This window comes from Lagenorhynchus albirostris, chromosome 3 (assembly GCF_949774975.1).
Source record: "Lagenorhynchus albirostris chromosome 3, mLagAlb1.1, whole genome shotgun sequence".
Taxonomy (NCBI): domain Eukaryota; kingdom Metazoa; phylum Chordata; class Mammalia; order Artiodactyla; family Delphinidae; genus Lagenorhynchus; species Lagenorhynchus albirostris.
Window position 1 is genome coordinate 133,863,537 of NC_083097.1, and position 22,355 is coordinate 133,885,891.

Below are 22,355 nucleotides of genomic sequence, written 5' to 3' on the forward strand. Positions count from 1 at the left end.
GAAAATACATTCCTGTTTTTAAGCCACCTGGTCTGTGGTATTTTGTCACAGCAATCATAGCAAACTAGTACACTGCATGATTCTATTTATTTATTCTTGAAATAGCAAAAGTTTAGAAATGAACAAAGTAGTGGTTGCCAGGGATTAGGGACAGAGGGAAGGTGGATGGGGCTACTATAGAAGGACAACAGGAGGGATCCTTGTGTGGACAGAAATATCCAATATCTTGACTGTGGTGATAGATACACAGACCTACACATGATAAAATTTTATAGCACTAAAAGCATACATACACAGATGAGTACAAGTAAAACTACTGACATATGAATAACATGGACGGACTGTATCAATATTTATATCCTGTATGAATACTATACGGTACAATGTAATATTGCCCAATAGTTTTGTAAAATATTACTATAAGGGTAGACTGAGTAAAGGATACACAGGATCCCTCTGTATAATTTTGAACAACTGCATGTGAATCTATGATTATATCCATAACAAAAATTTGACTAAATAAAAGGCATCAGCAACCAGAATGTCCTTCAATAGGTAAACGGATAAACAAACTGGTAATCCATAGAATGGAAGATGATGCAGCAAAAAAAAAGAAATGAGCTTATACTACCCAAAGCAATCTACAGACTCAATGCAATCCCTATCAAATTACCAATGGCATTTTGCACAGAACTAGAGCAAAAAATTCTACAATTTCTATGGAAACACAAAAGACCCCGAATAGCCAAAGCAACTTTGAGAAAGAAAAATGGAGCTGGAGGAATCAGGCTCCCTGACTTCAGACTATACTACAAAGCTACAGTAGCCAAGACAGTATGGTACTGGCACATAAACAGAAATATAGATCAATGCAACAGAATAGAAAGCTCAGAGATAAACCCACACACATATGGTCACCTTATCTTTGACAAAGGAGGCAAGAATATACAATGGAGAAAAGACAGCCTCTTCAATAAGTGGTGCTGGGAAAACTGGACAGCTACATGTAAAAGAATGAAATTAGAACACTTCCTAACACCATACACAAAAATAAACTCAAAATGGACTAAAGACCTAAATGTAAGGCCAAACACTATAAAACTCTTAGAGGAAGACATAGGCAGAACACTCTATGACATAAATCACAGCAAGATCCTTTTTGACCCACCTCCTAGAGAAATGGAAATAAAAACAAAAATAAACAAATGGGACCTAATGGAACTTAAAAGCTTTTGCACAGCAAGGAAACCATAAACAAGACAAAAAGTCAACTTATGGAATGGGAGAAAATATTTGCAAATGAAGCAACTGACAAAGGATTAATCTCCAAAATATACAAGCAGCTCATGCAGCTCAATATCAAAAAAACAAACAACCCAATCCAAAAATGGGCAGAAGACCTGAATAGACACTTCTCCAAAGAAGACATACAGATTGCCGACAAACACATGAAAAGATGCTCAACATTACTAATCATTAGAGAAATGCAAATCAAAACTACAATGAAGTATCACCTCACACCAGTCAGAATGGCCATCATCAAAAAATCTAGAAACAATAAATGCTGGAGACGGTGTGGAGAAAAGGGAACCCTCCTGCACTGTTGGTGGGAATGTAAATTGATACAGCCACTATGGAGAACAGTATTCAGATTCCTTAAAAAACTGAAAATAGAACTACCATATGACCCAGCAAATCCACTAATGGGCATATACCATAACTCAAAAAGATACATGTACCACAGTCTTCATCGCAGCACTATTTACAGTAGCCAGGACGTGGAAGCAACCTAAATGTCCCTCGACAGATGAATGGATAAAGAAGATATGGCACATATATATAATGGAATATTACTCAGTCGTAGAAAGGAACAAAACTGAGTTATTTGTAGTGAGGTGGATGGACCTAGAGTCTGTCATACAGAGTGAAGTAAGTCAGAAAGAGGAAAACAAATACCGTGTATTAATGCATACATGTGGAATCTAGAAAAATGGTACTTATGGACCCAGTGGCAGGGCAGGAATGCAGATGTAGAGAATGGATTTGAGGACACGGGGCAGGAACGGGAGGCTGGGACAAAGTAAGAGTGTAGCACTGACATAAACACACTACCAAATGTAAAATAGATAGCTAATGGGAAGCAGCCGCACAGCACAGGGAGATTAGCTTGGTATTTTGTGAGACATAGAGGGGTGGGATAGGGAGGGTGGGAGGGAGGCTCAAGAGGGAGGGGATATGGGGATATGTGTATACATATAGCTGATTCACTTTGTTGTACAGCAGAAACTAACACAACATTGTAAATCAATTATACTCCAATAAAAATGTATAAAAAATAATAAAATTTTTAAAAAAAGGAATGAGCTACCAAGGAACAAAAAGACATGAAGGAACCTTAAATGCAAATTGCTAAATGAAAATAGCCAACCTGTAAAGACTTTATACTGTATGATTCCAACGATATGACATTTTGGAAAAGGGAAAACTCTGGAGATAGTAAAAAGATCAGTGGTTGCCTGGAGTTTGGGAAGAGGTAGCGAGAGATGAATAGGTAGAGCACAGAGGATTTGGGGGGTGGGTAGGGAATGAAACCATTCTATATGATACTGTAATGGTAGATACATAACATCATGAGTTTGTATAAACCCAAAGAATGTACATCATAGTGAGTCCTAGTGAAACTATGGATGTTAATTAATAATTAACAATATTGTATATCAATATTGACACATCAATTGTAACACATGTATCACACTAATGCAAGGTGTTAATAATAAGGGAAACTGGGGAGGGGGTATTAAGGGAGTATTTGTGATCTCTCTGTACTTTCCCCTCATTTTTCTGTAAACCTAAAACTGCTCTACAAAATAAAGTCTACTGATCAAAATTCTACCCTCTACTTCACACAGCCCACATTCTACATCCAACCTGTCTACGGAACTACTCTTTATAGTCTCCTCCAACAAGCCACAAGGGATCCAAGAGGTCAGCCAATCTAGTGGCTTCCAACTACAAGTTTTCAAATGTTGTACTGGGGACAACATTTCAGAGAGGGCATCCTAAATTCATCCATAGTAAGGATGCATACCAAAATATTCAGTTACCTTCCTTTATTGATATGGGATCATAACAGTTCTATGTGGAAACACGGTTATCTCATGCACATGAGAAGCTCTAAATTGGCAGTTTCACATCACCTTGACTAATTTTAAAATAGAGAGTGTGATTCTTACTCAATAAATGCAATTACGTTGAAAAATGTGTCACCACAAGACATCTGTAGAAGAAAATCACAAAAGGAGTCCTTAGTAGTTATGATACTGCAAATTTGTCCAATGCCTCCTTTTACAGCTTGGAAAACTGAGGTCCAAGAGATTAAAAACACCCTCAAGGCCACAGGATAAATTAAGAGCAGAGGCAAACCCGAAGGGAAACTTCAGACTCCAGGCCCACTTCTCTCACTAACAGCTTCTGGCCTCTCAAGACAAGCTCCTGGCTTAGGCCCTCTCTCCCCTGCTTCTGGTCTCTTCCAGTACACTTCGCTGTGTCTATCTGGCTGACCACACTTTAGGTATTATTTACATAAAAATGGTCTGCTGCAGTTGGGTCTTCATTAACTCTGTCCTTTAAAATATCCTTGACTGATATGAAACGAGATATTCTCTGAAACCAGCCTGACTGCTAGTTTCTATCTGGTTGAAAGAGCCCAAATAACTCATTAAAAATTATGGAGGATGCATAAACCTACAGGATGTAACAGAGTGGAACTGCAGGAGTGAGGGAGCGAGTAGCTGAATTAAATCCGCCCTTTAAGGCTCAAGGCAAAAATCGCTCTTCTTTTAACAGTAAGACAAGAACAGACACTTCTAAATCCTCAGATTCTTGTGCTAGACTAATTTGGACTATTGGAAACTAGACTCAGCTTCTGTCTCCTGAACTGTGACACACTGTAGACATAAAAAGCTCATCATTGATCTGAACCTAGTTTCTCTCTCTCTGGATCAGGATACTTTTGATGACTCTTGATGGTGTCATTGGCATTTAACTGATGCTCTCCATTTATGTGTTCCCATTGGCCATTTTAAGTAGCAGTAAGCCCAAACATAACAGAACTTCCATGCGCGCTCTCTGCCGATGGGACCGTGGCACACAGGTATGGAAACTGGGAGAAAGAAAGTAGCATATTAGTCATCAGCTCAGTTTCCAGGGTCAGAGAGTGCTGAGTTTGAACCCCGACTCCATCATTTACCAGTCTGTAACCTTAGATAAGTCATTTAATCATAGGAATAAGTGCCAGGCATTATTCTATGTACTGGAGAAGCAGCAATGAACAAGACAAAGTATTCGCCCATCAAGAGCTTAGTTCCCATTGGGAACAAAAAAGGGTTTTCAGACAATAAATAAATAAGCAATGAAGGAAAATTTTGGAATGTGACAAGTTCCAAGAAGAAAATAAAATGAGGAGAGGGGGGTGACGCCTAGGTGGGAGCTACTTTTGAGTGGATGATTAGGAAGGCCTCTCTAAGGAGGTGACATGTTAGCTGAAATCTGAGTAATAAGAAGTATCCAGCCATTCAATGATATGGCAGAAGAATTTCCAGGGGGATGGAAAAGCAAGCGCAAAAATCCTGAGGCAGGAATGAGTTTAGTATATTTGGGGAAGAGAAATGATGGAAGACAAAGGCAGCCAATGTGCCCATTTGGAGGAAAGTAAACAAGGGGAAAAGGATAGAAAAATAAATAAAATTATATATGTAAAACACTTAGTACAGGGTCTCACACATACTAAGAGCTCTATAAGTTACAACCTAAAAAGTGGAAGAATATAAGAATACCTTCTGTTGGTAAGTCTCAGTAAGTGTAGGCATCCTCAGAACCAATATCCATTGGCAACACTGATCAAACCAAACACTTTTACATCTATCGTTTAATGTATTTTACATTTTTTTCAATAGCAACTGTAATTAATGTAGGAATTTATTTCCTCCTAGTGAAGAGCTACCACTCATCAAATCCCATTCATAAGGATTCCTTTTCAGTGATACATATTTTCTGCCAAGGCCCAGCATAAGGCTCATGCCAAAATACATATTTGCCCAGTAAGCCGTAATGGTTTAATATATCAGGTTGAAAATCCACCATTTGTATTTACCGTGTTATGTGAATTAATCCTATATTCTGAAACTATCATTAGAGCTGCTTTCAGTATAATTAATCAGCATGGTGCATCTTGAAATTATTCTGTAGGAAGAAAGTGATGGCAGCTCGGGCCCCTAGCGTTCTGTTGGTAAAGAATTTAATTGCAAGATGTGCTGTTTGTCAAAATAATATAAGACAGGGGGTGGGGACAGTGGGAGAGAAATAAAAGGGATAAGAATATTTCCTTCTTTATTTAAGCGCCTTTAAAAGCAGAACGGAACTGCAGGGTTTGGGCATATATTTTAAGAATCCTCTAATCATATACACTGTGGGCTTCTGAATAAGTTAACGAGGATTCTCCAAAATTTATAGAATTCACCCAAAAACGGGGGGCAGAGAGTTGCCTTTTAATGTCATTTACCATGTCATCATTTTTGAAAGACCAGACATTTTTGGTGGGAATTTGGGAAGAATAACCTGGTCGTTTCTCCTATTTCCTACCCCTCACTCCAAATGATTAGTAAGTGAAAGAAGATTGTTCATCTCCTCAGATAAATGTGAGATAAACATGAATTGGGGCCTTGTTGTTCTCTCTGCTCAAAAAATCCTTTTGGCTCTTCTCAGGATGAGTTATTCTTTTTTTTTTTTTTTTTCCTGGTACGCGGGCCTCTCACTGTTGTGGCCTCTCCTGTTGCGGAGCACAGGCTCCGGACGCGCAGGCTCAGTGGCCATGGCTCACGGGCCCAGGTGCTCCGCGGCATGTGGGATCTTCCCGGACCGGGGCACGAACCCACGTCCCTTGCATCGGCAGGCAGACTCTCAACCACTGCGCCACCAGGGAAGCCCTAGGATGAGTTATTCTTATCCATTATCTTGGAGTTTAAAAGTCCCCTCCTCAGAAGTTTTCCCTGGTCACCTGCTTTAAAGTAGGTTCCCATCCCTGATCCCACACTGGTATTCTCTCTCATAATATCCTGTTTCACTTCCTTTATAGCAATAATTAAAACTTTTAATGATGTGTAATTATTTGTACACAGCGTAGCAGCTGATGGTAATCGTTCCTTATATATCCATTTTCTCTTCTTCTTGGGTGGTACAACTAGACACTCTCAGGTCCCTCTGTGGTTACACATGGCTGTGTGACAGACTTCTAGCCAGTGGAATGTGGGCAGATTTGACAAGGATCACTTCGAAGACCAGGGTTTAAGAAGTCCACGTGCCCCCTGCATGTACTCTTTACCCTTCAACTGGATGGATGGAGACAACGAGGTTCTAGGAAATGGTGGAGACACAGGTCCCCAAACTACTTCATGTATAAGATCTGCTCACCAACCAGGAACACCTGCCTTGTACCATTACACTAGCAAGAAACAACCTTCTCTTGTACACAAGCCATTATATATTCTTTGGTCTATTTCTTACAGCAGCTAGTATTAACCTAACTAATAGACCCTGACTAGAATATAAGTTTCATTAGGGCAAACACTCAGTCTTTTTTGTTCATCACGGTACACTCACCACCTTCCATGTCAATAAATACTACTGAGTGCAGGCATGCATGCAGGAACAAAGATATATTACATTTATGTTCACATGTAGTTACAGAGCTAACATTTATACACAGATAGAGATTTACATCCTATGGAAAACTTTGTTAAAGAGATAAGATGAACCTGGAAATTTACTTCCCAGTCTCCAGGTATTATGGTATCTACTGTGATGACAGCTTGTACCCAATTCTTGTTCCTCCCCTCAACACCCCACTCCGCCAGCCCCAACAAGGAAAGCTATTGATAAGGATTTAAATCTTAACCTAGAATTGTCTAGCTCCTGTCAGTTAAAAACGAGACCTGTGACATGGCTTTAACACAGTCCTTTGACATTAGCGTGTTTTTAGTGTCAAGATGAAGAAATGGGCTCATTTAGTCACAGTGAAATTCTCCCTGTCATGAGCTGTCTTCATTCACAGCTTTCCCTCCTACTCTCTTCCTCCCCATGTCCCCACACCCGCCAGAACTGAATGAAGCCTGTATCCACTGTTGTATTTAAGCAAGTTTGTTACCCTAACCACAGCCTGGGGATTTCAAAAGAAAACATCCATTATAAAAAAAGAAAAAAGAAAAAAGATTGTACCAGATTCTCTACAAGGTTTATTCCATACTGCCTTAAAATATGAACACAGCCGAGCTCTACAGAAAGTGATTAATTTCTTGAAAACGCTAAGGTCACACTAATTGACATGACCTGTGTAATTAAGCAGTCTCTGTTTACACACCAGAAGCTCAGTCGCTGTGAGTCTGAGTTTGCTTGACAGAATGTCTTTACATGTCAAGAGATCAACAACCTTTCTTATGTCCTCCTCAGTCACCTACACAGGCCCCTGATTGCTGTTCAGAGGAGACACGCTCTGGCACGGCTGCATGAAGATCAGGCTGGCCTGGTAAGCATACAAAACGGGGTGAGAGAAAAAGCGGCTCCCACGACAGGTGGGGGGAGCCCACTGAATTGGCAGAAGAGTGCCTTCTCACTCAGATGTCTCCAGGCCTCCGGTTTTCAGTATGATGGGGAAAAGTCACATTGAGATGTAAAGAGTAGGAGGGAGTTTTCTTGTGCCCAAATGACACTCTCTCACTCCCCCCACCCCCTGCCCAGAGGCAACAGTGACATCAAAATATTTGAAACCAGGGCTTCCCTGGTGGCGCAGTGGTTGAGAGTCCGCCTGCCGATGCAGGGGACGCGGGTTCGTGCCCCGGTCCGGGAAGATCCCACGTGCCACGGAGTGGCTGGACCCGTGAGCCATGGCCGCTGGGCCTGCGCGTCCAGAGCCTGTGCTCCGCAGCGGGAGAGGCCACAGCGGTGAGAGGCCCGCGTACCGCAAAAAACAAAAACAAAAACAAAACAAAACAAAACAAAACAAAACAAAAAATATATATATATATATATATTTGAAACCAGCTTCCTAATTAGCGTACTATGAGAAAAATGATGGAAATCAATGACTATTCATAGGAAAAGTTCCACCAGTGTTTCTAGGACACACCTCTGTCAGCCAGGGAAGCTGCAGGGAAGACTAATCCTCCCGCGCTTGATTTAGTCCTAACAGTTGGGAACTTCAGTGTGATTTCTGAACAGAGCTCTCTGAGCTGCCAGGGGCCACTGGACTCAGGCTTCACTTGGTGAGGGGGTCTTTCCTGCCCTGGAGAACCGGCTAAAACCTCCATCAATTAGGTGAAGCACAGGCAGTTTTCTGCGCAACAGCTTCTTTCTCTAAAGTTCATGCGAATAAACACTGACCAACACTGTGGCTCTGATCAGAAAACAGTGCTCAAGTTCTTCCCCTTCCACACAACTCCACGCACTGCTTGGTGAGCTTTCCTGGCATCCCGGTGTCCTTCATGCAGACGGTATCCTTAGGTTCTATTCAGGGCAAATACCCCTTTTGAAAATGCTCCTCAGCTTTCCCAGGATTCTAACACATATTCATGGGTAGCCACTGGGGCTCTCAGGTGTTGAGAAACCTCTTTACTGCCTCACTAAGTATCTGCCTACAGGCTCCGGACAAGTTATTTACTGTCCCATGACACTAGAGAACATCTGAGTCGGACTGACTGGGATGAATCACTGCCTCACTACTTAGTAGATGGATGACTTTGGGCAAATTGCTTAACTTCTCTAGACTTCAGTTTCCTCATCTGTAAAATGGGAATAATCCCTATTTGCACATTCCTAAACCCTATATATTGTGAAGATAAATATGGTAACTCATGTAAAATACTTAGCACAGTACCTCTCACATAGTGAGTACCCGATAAATGTTAGTTTCATCATCATCATTACGGACAATGTCCATAGTCATACATCAAGGTACACACATGGACACATATAGTTATACATATGTCTATGGAACACCCTGAATGCAGACACAAATGTAAACAGTCATCTCCCCAGCACTTAAGGCAGTTGGGAATGAGCCCAGGCAGGGAACACAGGAAGAGACGCCAGCTTGGGGTGGAGGCTCACACACACAGAAAACGAGGCTGACAATGGAGTTTAGGGCTCATTGAGTTTAAGTTGCTGGATATTACCAGGGAGAGTCGGAGGTCATCAGGTATAGGACTAAACCAATGATTCCCAAGTAGGGGCAATTCTGCACTCCCACCCCCACAAGGGGACATTTGTCGATGTCTGGAGACATTGTGGTCTGTCATGACTGTGGTGGGGGGATGGTCTCTCTACTGGTATCTAGTGGGTAGAGGCCAGTGACATCTACTAAACATCCTATGATAAACAGGACGAATCCACCCCCACCTCCAAACAAAGGATTATTCAGTCTAAAATGTCATTTGTGCCAGGCTGAGAAACCCGATACTGAACTAATGACCCAGCTTTAGTTTACAGCAAATATTCTCTCCAAAAGCTTACATTTATATTTGATCATGTGCAAATTAGTTATGCTTACAAAATACTGTCTTTTGTGAAATCAGCAGAATCATCATTTTTACTCCATTTTACAGTTGAGGAAATTGAGGTTTTGCAGAAATCTAACTCACGCCTCCTTGACTCAATAGCCCTTATGCTAAACAAGAATAACTATTTTGTCTGTAAAAATAAAGCTTTCTAGATACTCTCAAAAATAATAGACTGAGTTGGTTCTCATCTCATCCAAGAGCTACATTCCTATAATTCGAAGCTTTCAGACATTTCACTGGCAGGTCCTGTGAGGAAAAACAAGGCCCCAGAAATCTTACACACACACTCTTTTAGATTCCTGGTGTCACCAAAGTCCATTTCTAACTTTTCTGCCCTGAGAAGCACAGCAAATTTGATCCCAGTATTCATAAGGCATCACACATGTCTACTAGACACGTTTATTACACATCAATTGGTTCGTGCTTGGATATGCCTTGTTCTTAATCCAAGTTTGGTCAAAGGAGATCTATGGCCCATTTCAAGGCCAAGGTAAGTGACAACACAGTTTATACTGAAACCCAACCTCATGTTCCAAGACACTCAGCAACACATACTTAATAGCATCACATGTTTCACCAGCAAAGCTGACTCCAACTCAACACAAAATGTCCTGGGTGGGAATGAAAGCACCCAAGTCTACCCGCTTTGGTCAGAAGCTCCCCAGGAGAAACATTTTCCAGGACACTAGGAATCTAGGGATTCTCCCCATTTATCTGTCAGGACATAAGGTGGCAAGGCCAAATGATTTCCAGAACTGCTTCAGAATCTCAGGAGAGAATGTCTTCTTTCTACTGAATTTGTTCTTTCATGAGACTACTGAGTCTCACCTATTAAAAATAATCATCTTGTGGGAGGGAGGGAGATGCAAGAGGGAAGAGATATGGGGATATACATACATGTATAACTGATTCACTTTGTTATAAAGTAGAAGCTAACACACCATTGTAAAGCAATTATACTCCAATAAAGATGTTAAAAATAATAATAATAATAATAAAAATAATCATCTTGGAGACTAAGAGATCTTAACATCCAAAAATCAGTGCCCAGAATCATCCCTTCCCTTTCTCCCATCAGAGAATATGCAGCTAAAATTTGTCAAGATCCTCTCAGACATCATATATTTCAATCTACACTTAAAGCGGACTAACTATACCTAAGAACATACCTTAAACACCATGCTATTTTTCACTGACAGACCCCATGGGCATCCATAGATAAATCATTACTCTGGCGGAGAAACTAACATTGACCATGCAAATGAGTTAGTCATAAAATCAGACGGAGAGCAACACAAGGGTCTAGAACCTTGCTACTCAAAGTGTGGTCCATGGCTTTGCCATCACTTGGGAGCTTGTTAGAAAGGCAGAATTTCAGGCACATCTCACACCTCAATTAGCATTTTAACAAGACCCCCGGAGGATTCTCAGCACTTTAGGGCTTGAGAAGCATGTATCTAGAACTTAGCAACCCTTCCTAAAACCCAACCACCATGTCTGTGTCTTGGAAGTTAACACATGTATTTTCACATCTTTTTTCCTTTAGTAAATGTATAATTATATGAGGCTAACATACCACTCATGCTTTAAATGGTGGCAGATATGACTGATGCTTGAAAACATTTACGTGTTGCTGTACAAGGACATTTCTGAAACAGACTGAGTGTCACCCATACCGCCCTAGATATGCCCTGCTTCTTCAGGGGTCCACTTTTAATAGATAATTACTGACAACAATTTCCAAGACTGGAAAAGGGAAAGAGAGAGAAAGGAGGGAGGAAGGTGACATCATTCCAAAACAGCACAAAGGTCCTATTTACCAGTTTTCTACCTGTAGAACTTTCGGCAAAGGATGCATCACTTTGTATGTACTTCACTTAACCTGCAGTGGTTTAAGCTCATGAGTCCGTTTGGGAAGCCAGACTAGGCTCAAAGGGTACCATTGCTTCAACCAGTGAACGCAGGTGGCTCAGTCCTAATTCTTCTCTAATATAAACAACAACTTCTAGGGTACCCAAAGTCTCACCTGCTCTTCACCTCTGGGAAAACCATGATACTCTGTTTCTTCTCCACCTAAGACTTTTTTACCCTCTCCCAATACTCATGTCATTATTGAGGTATAAGAAAGACAAGACAGACCAACCTGGAATCTCCGCATGTCACGTGGGTTTCCCGCATTCTTTAGGCAATTTTGGTTACACTTGAGGAAAAATTTCAAGAAGAACCTGTGAAGAAACAGATTATCACGGTTAGCATTTCAGTCCTGACACAGAAGGGAAAAAAGTAGTAAGTCACTTCTGGGTCATGCATTCTATTCTCTGCACGTTTCCTGAAATATTCAGAATGATGTTAGAGCCAGTATTTTGTTTAAAGCTTTAGCCTTTGTTTTGCATCCAAGCTGGACCTTCTTTATGAAGAGAATGCTCTCCGTGCTGCCAACAGATGTCACAAAAGAATTAAGCCCCCAAGGAAGTATTTTCACTCATAAAGAGGGTAAGTCTTCCCGATAATTTAAGGCAGGGTCCAACTGGAGATAACTGCCTGAGAATTACTCAGAGTCCCCAACAACAACATGTAATTTAAGCCCCGTAAATTCACAGATGATGAACCGGCAAGATACATGCTAGATGAATGTAAGGAGATGGTAAACACTTTTTATCTTAGCATCTCCAAATAAAATATTCTATTTAGGAGTACTTATGAGAAGTAGGTAAGATTCACATACTGACTGAAGCCCTTTGGCTTCTTGAACATATCCCATACGTTTTCCTTACATGCATGCTATAGACAAAAGCTATTTGTGATGGAAGAAGGAACGTCCTGCCTCACTGCCACCTTGATCTCTGAATTGATTCTAGAGTGAGATCCATGGGTTTTACTGGCTAGGGTGACCAAAGGTCCCAATTTGCCAGGAATAATTCTAGTTTACACCAGCTGTATTAGTGTAAGTATGAACAGTACCCACTTTAACTTTCAAAAGTATCCTGGTCTGGGTGATAAATTAGATGAGTTATTTCTATATTTCTTAGCTGGCAGTTGTTAAAGTTCATCACGGAAAGGCAGCAAGGATCAAAAGTGTCCAGTTAGGGCATTCTTGTTGGCCACCTACAATTAAACTTCTCCACCTGCCTATGTTTGGGGAAAGAAGCATTTTAAAAGCTGCCGAAAGTTCTTCATTCCTTTTTACTTTTAGTGCTGTGAATTTCAGGCCCAAATATTTTCCCAAAATATTACACTGTATTAAAATGTTGATTAGTTCAATTCCCATAGGAATTTTCTTGTCTTCATCTTTTCTCCACTTCAAGTCTACACTGGAGTAAAATCCCTACTTCAATACACATAATTTGTGAAGAACTATCACTCCAGGATGCCTCAGTCTGGACTTAGCTCTGAGTACAAAGCCTATCGACCAAATAACACCTCTGTAATGACAGCATAGCACAAAGATGCACCAAATTCAGCCAATTTCTGAAAACCAAACTGAGAGATAGCCCAGCAGAATCTCTCTCCTCCCTGGTCTCTTAGAATCTGCCAAGAGGGAAGTATGGCGTGGGAATAACTCTTTGAAGAGAGACAATGACTTTGCTAACCCAAAAATAACATTTTAAAATGTAAACATCTTCCTGAAATGGCTCTTTCAACATCATGCAACATTCAACTGCCCATCAGTAAAAGCTGGCTTCTGAACGATCCTTCATCCCTACTTCCAGGTTCTCTTCACAGAGGCCAAAGTTTATCAACATTTTGAACAAGACAAATGACTCATGGAACACTGCTGAAACCCAACTGTGTCAAATGAAATCCAGCTCAAAGAGCAACAGTGTCATTCCCTAGCCCAACTGGCCATGCTGACTCCTGACTTCAGTCGTAGTCTGCGGGAAAGGAAAGGAGTTTGAGAGAGTGGTCACAATCCTAAGTGCCTCTGCACTGTCCCTTTCCTCTGAACTCTCAGAGGCAAATGCTGGGTAGTCCTAGTGATCACACACCGCTGTCAGACTCTGTTTAATGTGGTGGAGGTCGGGACGGTGAGTCTGCCATCTTGCTGGGGTTCAAGCCTACATCCAAAGACACCTGAGATGTGAAAACTGGCTGCTTCTTCCAAACATAGCTGGTTGGAAGGGAATATTTAAAAGCCACCCAAACCCCAGGACAGGGCTGATTATCACTAAGTTGACAGTAAGAGTCAGCTTGGTATGATAGAAAAGCCACAACCCTTAGAAATACCCAGAATGGGATTCCCATCCAAACTCTGACAGGTACTGCTGTGTGACTTTGATAAATAGCTGAACTTCTCTGCATCACACTTTCCTTATCTATAAATTGGGTATAATACCAGTCCCTACCATATAAGGCAAATGTGAAAATTAACTGCAATGATGCATAGTGTCTGGAACACAGTAAGCATGGTGATGGTGGCAGTAAAAATAATCATGTCTTTCATGTATTAGGTGCTTACTTTGTGCTCAGAACACTAAGAACTTCAAATTCGTTTTCCCAACTCAAGCCTCCTAAATAAACTCTAGTATTAATCCCATTTTATTGATGAGGAAACTGAGGTTCGGAGAAGTTAAGTTGCCCAAAGGTTATTAAATGTGAATTGACTCTAATGTGCACAGAGCCTGTGCTTTTAACCATTATGCTGTAGTAGTTTTAATAATAATAGAAGTACTGCAGTATTGATATTAATACTAATTGTACCATTGACAGCAACTGTACTATAATGGCAATTGCACAAATAAGTGTAATCATAAGAATAATTATTAGTACGATTATTTCCACTCCGTCAACATGAATATTGTGGAGGGAGACGTCGCTGCCTTTCTCCATCCAGTGGGCACCCGGCTCCCATTCCCAGTTCCCCAGGGTTGATAATATTTGCTGCCTGTGTGTGTTTAAGCCATTTGAGCCCAGACTCGACAGCCAGATTCAGGTTGTGTTAGAAGGAACTGTCAGCACACCCTCTGACATCTTCAAGTCAGACAACTGCTAGCCACCGTGAGGGGGTCCATCTGGTGCCAAAATGGATTTTGAAAGACCGGCAAACAGGACACTAGCTCTGCCAGAGAGAAACAGAATCAAGGGAGCAGGGGATCTTCTGTCTCAGCGATGAGCCGGGGCAAGGCACCTGTCACCAGCCCATCGTTAGCACAAAAGCTATGCCGGGCACACACCAGATCCCCATTACCCTAAGCAGCCCTGTCACTTGGCACGCTGGCAGAATCTCCTGCCCGCCCTCTCAACAGCAGATCACTAGCTGAAACTGAAGTCTTGACCATCTGTCGTGGGGAAGAGACGGCATCAACTGGTGCCTGGGGCCTCGCACAAGCCCTTATGTGGAAAAGACACTCTGAAGGGCCAGTTCTTTTGGAGAAAGGCAGCCCTACCCCAGGGGGAACATCAGGAACTCTTTCAAAGTTTTCCCCCAAGTAGATGCCAAATGTCTGACCCTTTCGGATCACACTTCCTTAAAGGAACTGAGAGGAGTTAGAAGCAGGAGTTAAAAATATCCCCACCGAGACACGAAGTTGGACATGGTACACAAACTTGGGGGATGATTTATCAGGCTGTTTTTAAGGCATTTGTAAACCTGGGGGACACGTGCACTTCTGCTGGCCTATGGAGAAGATCTCAGATTCCGAGGGGGTGCTTTGAACAAAGCGGAGGTTAGTGTAACTCAAACCCTCACTTTTGTCTAACAAATTACCACATTTTGAGTGTCGGGTGTGTTTGATAACGTTGTTGGAGGAAAGAGTGTGCAGCCTTACCCCAACCGTGGGAAACTGACCTAAGGCAGGACAAAGCCCCTATTGACCCTTTAGCATTCCAAAGAGTTCCATAAACTACAGGAAACAGCCCAACCAGGACCAAACTCCAGGGTTTTTTTTTTTTTGGTAGGGGGGAGGAGTGGCGAGAAACCTGACACCTTTCCGTTAATTTTCCATACGAATAATATCTTGTGTTCATACAGTGTTATATTATCCAAAGCACTTATATACCCAGAATCTCACTAAATACTCACAAAAGTCCTACAAATTAGGCAGGCCAGGAATGATCAACCCATTTGAATGGTAAAAAAAAAACTAAGACTCAACAAAATTAAGATATTTATCTACAGTCAAAACTAAACTAATACCCTATATTAGCCCAAAGGACTCATCATGGTATGAATTTTCTCCGTGATTTACAGGACTTTATAAGTGACCAAAACCAACACTGAGTCTACCTTCCTCGTCGTGCATGTGGGAAAATTGAGAGATCAGAAGACACGACAATACTCACACAGTTATAATCATTCTGAGAGATAAAACTATAATCCACATGTCCTGACTTCTAGTTGCATGATTTTTCCAATACAGCGTTAGCTTTTCAAAAGCCAACCCAATAAAAGCTCAACACCGGAGCTACTGCACTACTTAGTCTACTACCTCAATTAGGAAAGTGACAGTCATAAAACCAAAAGTGACATCCTACTGAAAGTTGTGTTTAGGTTCACCAATGAGGCTAACGTAGGACATTACCCATCGCTGAACATTAACTGAACCGACCACACACATTTGTAGAACATAACTGTTTATTCAGTGATTTCCTTGTGTCACATTTTACCAACCAATAGATATTCAGTATTAGGAGCACCTTTCATGTGACAAGCACAGTGCTGGATACCAAAGGTACCACTAGGCTCCCCCAAAAGGAAAGTTGATGAAATTAGCCAAGAGGATATGACCCATCCATATGAGGACGTAAAATAACAAAAAATTATCTCTGTATACCCAGCACATGGCACAAGACTCAGAACCAATGGGTTTTCAGTAAATATTTGTACAACTAAACAGAATCCAGGACCTCCTAAGGGTAGAAATGGGAACATTCTAAAATGAACACAGCAGTAGAGTATATTGGACAGGAGCCTGGGTTAAAGGTAAGACAAGCCTGGGTAAATTTCTACAATTCCCTGAACCTCAGTGGCCTCAATAAAACATGGGAATAACAGTACCTCCCTCCTAGCAACATGGTGTGGCTTTCATCATAATTCTAGCTTTACTCTTTAATTAACTGTGTGACTTTAGAAAAGTTACTTAACCTCTCTGTGCCTCAATTTTCTCATCTGTAGAATGGGGACAATAAAAGAAACTACTTCAGAGGGTTATTGAGAATTAAATGAGTAATATATGTGGAGTGTTTAAATAGTACCTGCCATAGAAGAAGAGATAATTATTTTCATTATCATTTGTCCCTGGCCACTGCTCACTGCCTAACACTCGGAGATATTGAGATTTTTTCAGGTACAGAAAGTATTCTTCTCTCTTTGAATGCTACGGTTAAGAAAAGAAGCCAAGATCTATGTAACTGACGAGAACTATAGGTTTCATTGAGTGACCTACAAAAAGAAATAAAAAAGAAACCAAAGAGAGATAATAATGACTACAGCAGCTCTACCCAAAGGCCAAGACACAAAGGAGAGAGGCAGTAGCTTAAATCACAGAGGAACTCCAGCTAGTCACAACTGAAGGGCATACACAGTAAAACCGTCCATTAGGCAACAGCTTATACATCATTAATGATTATGCAAAGTGTTGCAATAGATCTGGGCTGAGCAGGTTGAGTTTTCACCTCCCCCACCCAAATTCTGAAAAATCATGTCTTTCAGCCGCTCTCATAATGTCCAGGCTGGAAAGGAAAAGCATCAAGGCACACCTAAACTAAGACATAAAAGCCCATTTGCAGTCTTAAGCCTCCCTGAAAGTTCCTCTGACTTATGCCCACAGATGGTTATGTGGCAGACGATCCTTCTCAAAGATATTCAAGACACGGAGACTCACTCTGGCCCAGTGAAGGAAACAGCTGTGTGGAAACAACTGTGGGGTCCCTTCTGTGTGAAATTCAAGCTGTTCCCACACACACTCGCTGGAGGGTAGAGAGAGAAATGCCTCATGATTCAAAGGGCCTCTTTGGAGGAGTCCCTGTCATAGACTGAGCCATTCTCTTTGCTTTGACGGCGAAGCGCAGAACTGCCCGCTCCAGGACCAGATCTACTGCCCAGATGTAACCAAGGAAGACTTTCCAGGAGTACAAGGATTCTCTCAAATTAAAAATATTTAACCAGAAAGCACCCATCCCTATCCAGACCTCCCGAGATGCCAGAGACTGTTTCAGAAATGCCATCAGTACTCCATGGGAGCCCGCCATGAAGACGTAAACACGAGTCCATGGCCACTGCCATGAAAAATAGATCTCCCTTCAAAACAGGGGACGAAAACAGCTAGAAAGAGAAAACTTTATTTTCAGTGTCAACACTTTTGGGTTCCTAGTCCACAGGAAAAGTTGTAGAGTACAGTTCATGCATGTGAAAATATGATACCCCTAAGTCTGCCAAAATCCTAGCGATGCCACCAGGGCAGGCTGAGGAGGCTGAACCTCTGTGAGGGCAAAGGTTTCTCACTGCCTGGCTGACCTCCTCTCCTTTCCTGATATTCAAGTACGCTGCTGAGAGAGGACCTGCCTTGACTCAAACCCCCCCAGTTCTGTCTGAGAGATGAGGAAGGCAGGAAGGGGAGAACGAGGATCACAGAGAGGCTTCTACGCAGATGAGGCGCATTCTCTCGTCCCTTCCCGCAGTGGAAGGTGGAATGATACCAAGCTGTGGCTCTATCTTGGGGATCCCAGAGGGAGAGCATGTGCTGCCCCTATTCTTGGCCACTGACTTCAAGGAGTTTACCTTTTCCCCTGGCCAAGGTCTCTCGGATCTTAGACATTTCTGGAAAGTGTTCTCAGCCTGAAGGGACGAACATGATCAACTTGAAAAGCATCCGTGACCTCAGAGCTCAAGCTGGGCCGTAATGGAAGGACATAATTAGTGGCAAGGATTTACCAGAAAGAAAGAAAAAGGTGTTTGGGATAGCATAGCAGCAGAATAAAGAATTTAAAAATAGTTTTCAGTAAAAGGACCCACAACAAACAGGTCTCCTGGCGCTCAAAGTCAAATCTGAAAGGTGGGGAAAAAGCACCAGGAAAGTGAGAGGGGAGGACAGAATAACCAGTGGCCAATGGGGAAAGAATAAATCACCATTCTTTAGAAATGACATGGAGAAGGGAAGCCAGAGCAAGGGTGCTGTAGCTTACACCAACTGCTACAAGGTTAGACTGGATATTAAATGAGAAAGCATCACACATCCAAAGAACTGTAGAACTTGGTGTGGCAGAGCAGGCATTCATCTTCAGGGATATTCTTTTATGAAGATTACTCAAATGCCAAGTGTTTCTTGCTTAAAATGTGTTAAGGTACAAACCCTGGCTCTGGGCAGACATTCTGAGTCACCCTAGTAGTTTGATTTGCAGCAGGAATGAGGCAAATAACAAAACCAAGTATTGTCCATCGACGGAGGAATGCATAAAGAAGATATGCCACATATATACAATGGAATATTACTCAGCCATAAAAGAGAATGCAATAATGTCATTTGCAGTGACATGGATGGACCTAAACATTGTCATACTGAGTCAAGTAAGTCAGACAGAGAAAGACAAATATCATATAATATCGCTTATATGTGGAATCTAAAACAATGATACAAATGAACTTATTTACAAAACAGAAATAGAGTCACAGATGTAGAAAACAAACTTATGGTTACCAAGGGAGGAAGTGGGGAGGGATAAATTGGGAGATTGGGATTGACATATACACACTACTATATATAAAATAGATAACTAATAAGGACCTACTGCATAGCACAGGGAACTCTACTCAATATTCTGTAAATGACCTATATGGGAAAAGAATCAAAAAAAGAGTGGATATATGTATATGTATAACTGATTCATTTTGCTGTACAGCAGAAACTAACATAACTTTGTAAACCAACTATACTAATAAAAATTAATTAAAAACAAAACAAAAAACAAACCCAAGTATTTTTCCTTCTTGGGGCTGGGCATAGACTGAGAATGTATTTGTCTTAAACTGTTTCCATTACAAGGATCATGATCTGCAATGAATCACATGGCACAGAGTTCCTGCAGACCCAGGGATAGGATCTGAGACAAGCATTTCTGGGTCACTGGTGCAAATCCTTCCCCAGGCTGGCAAAGATGCAAACATAGTGGCAACTTTGTTTCAATAACAATGGCCCATCCCACAAAGCCCGGCCTAAAAGGTGAAGTAGGAGGAGCCTCAACACCTCAACTTAGCAGGTACTACAGCAGACACATGAGTGTACCCTGTACAAGACACTGCTCTGAGTGCTTTACATGTATTAATCCATTCACTCTTCACAACAACCCTATGAAGTACTATCTCAATTCTCATTTTATAGATAACACTACTGAGGGGTCATGAGATTTGTCCAGGGTTTCCTATCAAGTAAGTGGTAGAGCTGGGATTTGAATGTAGGCAGTTTGGCTCCAAAATCCACATCCATGAAACTACATTCCTTTGTATGTTATATGTATGATAGATATTATGGGAGTACAGATCATTGACTATATCTAGCTATTCTCTTATCAGCATCATCAAATTCATTCAAGATTAGAGGTGAAGTCACCATACAAATTTCTGGTATTGCCACTAGAATATTCCCAATTATAAATGTTAATGTGTTTCGATTTTGCTTATGAACACCCTCGCCTATTTCAAATGCATTTTAACCACAATTAATGACCAGTGGGTCTGGTAATAGAGTCAAACCAGGTTCAGAGAATGATGGCCAAAGCAAAATCAGTGTAACTTGGGTCTCTTGGGAGGACTCAGTGAACATCACCTTAAGGATTTAGTTATACTCTCTGTGGTTACCAGTTCCACAAGTCACTATCTTTGAATGTCTTTCTTGCAGACAGAAAGCCACAGGTTGAAAATAAAAGGCTTTTAGTACCCCTCTGTTTAATACCTATGTGTATAAAATTTTAAAGCAGACTCATTTAGAATCTGATGTTACAATTTCACTTTTCCTCCTAAGGACTCTAAGAGTTTCGATATTAATTTCCCCTGCGGAGGTGACCGACACCAGAGAAAGATCAAGAAGTTCAAATCCACAGTAACTGAAACATGAGGGTTTTTTTGAACACCCAAGTCACTATTGTTTTTCAAGACTTTATGAACTGTAAATGTTCAGTGTCATTCATTTACTCAATCAATAAATAAATACCAACTGTACTAAGATCACACTGACTATGGTTCAAGTTTTTCTCCAAAGGGGAAAAAAAAAACTTTTATTTTTAAGGAAACCACTTAAAAATAGAATTTCCAGAGGAAAAAAATGGACTCTGCAGGTGATAGGGTTTTTGAGTAATTACCAAGAAAGGTTGAATACTCGTAAAGTATTAATCTGTTGTGAGTGTTCCGGCGATGGCTGGATCAGGGGATTGGTCAAAGTCCCTAATAATGTCAAGATTTTACCTTTCCAGGCACATTGGTCCCCTACTCTTTACGTTCCTGCATTCTTCGCTTCTGTCACGTCGAGATACACCCCGCGCCCTGAACATGAAGTTTCCTTCCTGCCTTCCCCAAAGGCTGGATTCCTGGGTCTGAAATGCCTTCCCCAACCCCACACCATCTCACCCTCCCATAATCCGACTTATCTTCCAGGTGCAGTTTAAATGCACTGAGCCCAAGAACCTCAGCTAGAATTAATCATTCCCTCCTCCACTCTGCTACAGCTCTGGTCACACTCGGTCTTCACATTCTGTACTCCAGTCACTTGAGTAATCATCTACCCCCTCCATAGCACTGCAGACACCTTTAGAGTGCCTCCGTCTTCCCCACAGCACCAGGTACAGCTGTATTTGGAAAACAGTAAGTAAATATCCGACTTGATGGACCGTTAGTATTAACGGCAGTTAACTTTGAATTACAGCACAAAGATGACATCTTTCTTTTTTCCACTTTTTTCTTGGTTTTCTGAATTTCTTCTGAATAGGCATTACTTTAAGAAAAGACAAACAACTTAATTTTTGTAAAAATTGAAGTGAATATCATTCAGAATAGAACCTAGGGAATGCTGCCCCCATTCTGCAAGGGATAAATTAGGAACTAAAAAGAATGAGTGTCTTTGCCAAAGTCTTTATGCTCTAAGATATGGCAGTTAATTCAAATGAGAACACCGAAGAGCAGTCCATCTCATACTCTGTAAAATGTAGGTCATTTATTAGTTTCTCATATGCATAATTCATAAAAGAGTATCAGCTGGGCAGATTCCACACCATTGGTATCCTCAATTTCTTACTTTAAAATTCCTCAACATCAAAGTTTAAAATATTTTATTTAAGTTAAACTTGCCATTTGTCTTAAAGCATTTAAGCATAACCCAAAGGGACAAAATGTCATGTAACTAATAGTATGAAATGGATCACCTCTCTCCAAAATTCTACATACCCTTCTGACGACTTCATTGAAACCCAGTGGTTAAAGCTCTTGGTGATTTGCTATTTCTTGGTTCAGCCTATTTCTTTAAGTTATCCATTAAATTATTCAGTCCCTCCTTCATTAAGTATTAACTAAGCACCTACTACGTGCCAAGCTCAAGCACAGAAGACAACTTCACCCCTGCCCTTATAGAAGCTCAACAAAGTGCAGGCCACCTGTGTCAGAATTAACTGGGAAACTTGCCCTGGTGGGAGTAAGCTAGGGGATGAGATACTCAGATAATTCGGATATACACTGAATGTTGAGCCTTGATATCTAATTTATTTTTTAAAGTCAAAAGTCATGTCAATACCATGTGACAAACGCAGTTATACACCAGAAATAGTGAA

General features: G+C 41.2%; 1 protein-coding gene across 8 annotated transcripts in view; it reads right to left on the reverse strand.

Annotated features, from left to right (window-relative positions):
• The window catches only part of EBF1 (EBF transcription factor 1), a 413,301-nt gene that overhangs the window by 131,499 nt on the left and 259,447 nt on the right, over positions 1–22,355 (reverse strand). For all 8 annotated transcript variants that reach the window (XM_060144143.1, XM_060144141.1, XM_060144139.1 and 5 more), the window contains one exon: positions 11,752–11,833. In XM_060144143.1, coding sequence (XP_060000126.1) covers positions 11,752–11,833 — 82 coding nt within the window. The remainder of the gene's footprint in view (positions 1–11,751; positions 11,834–22,355) is intronic.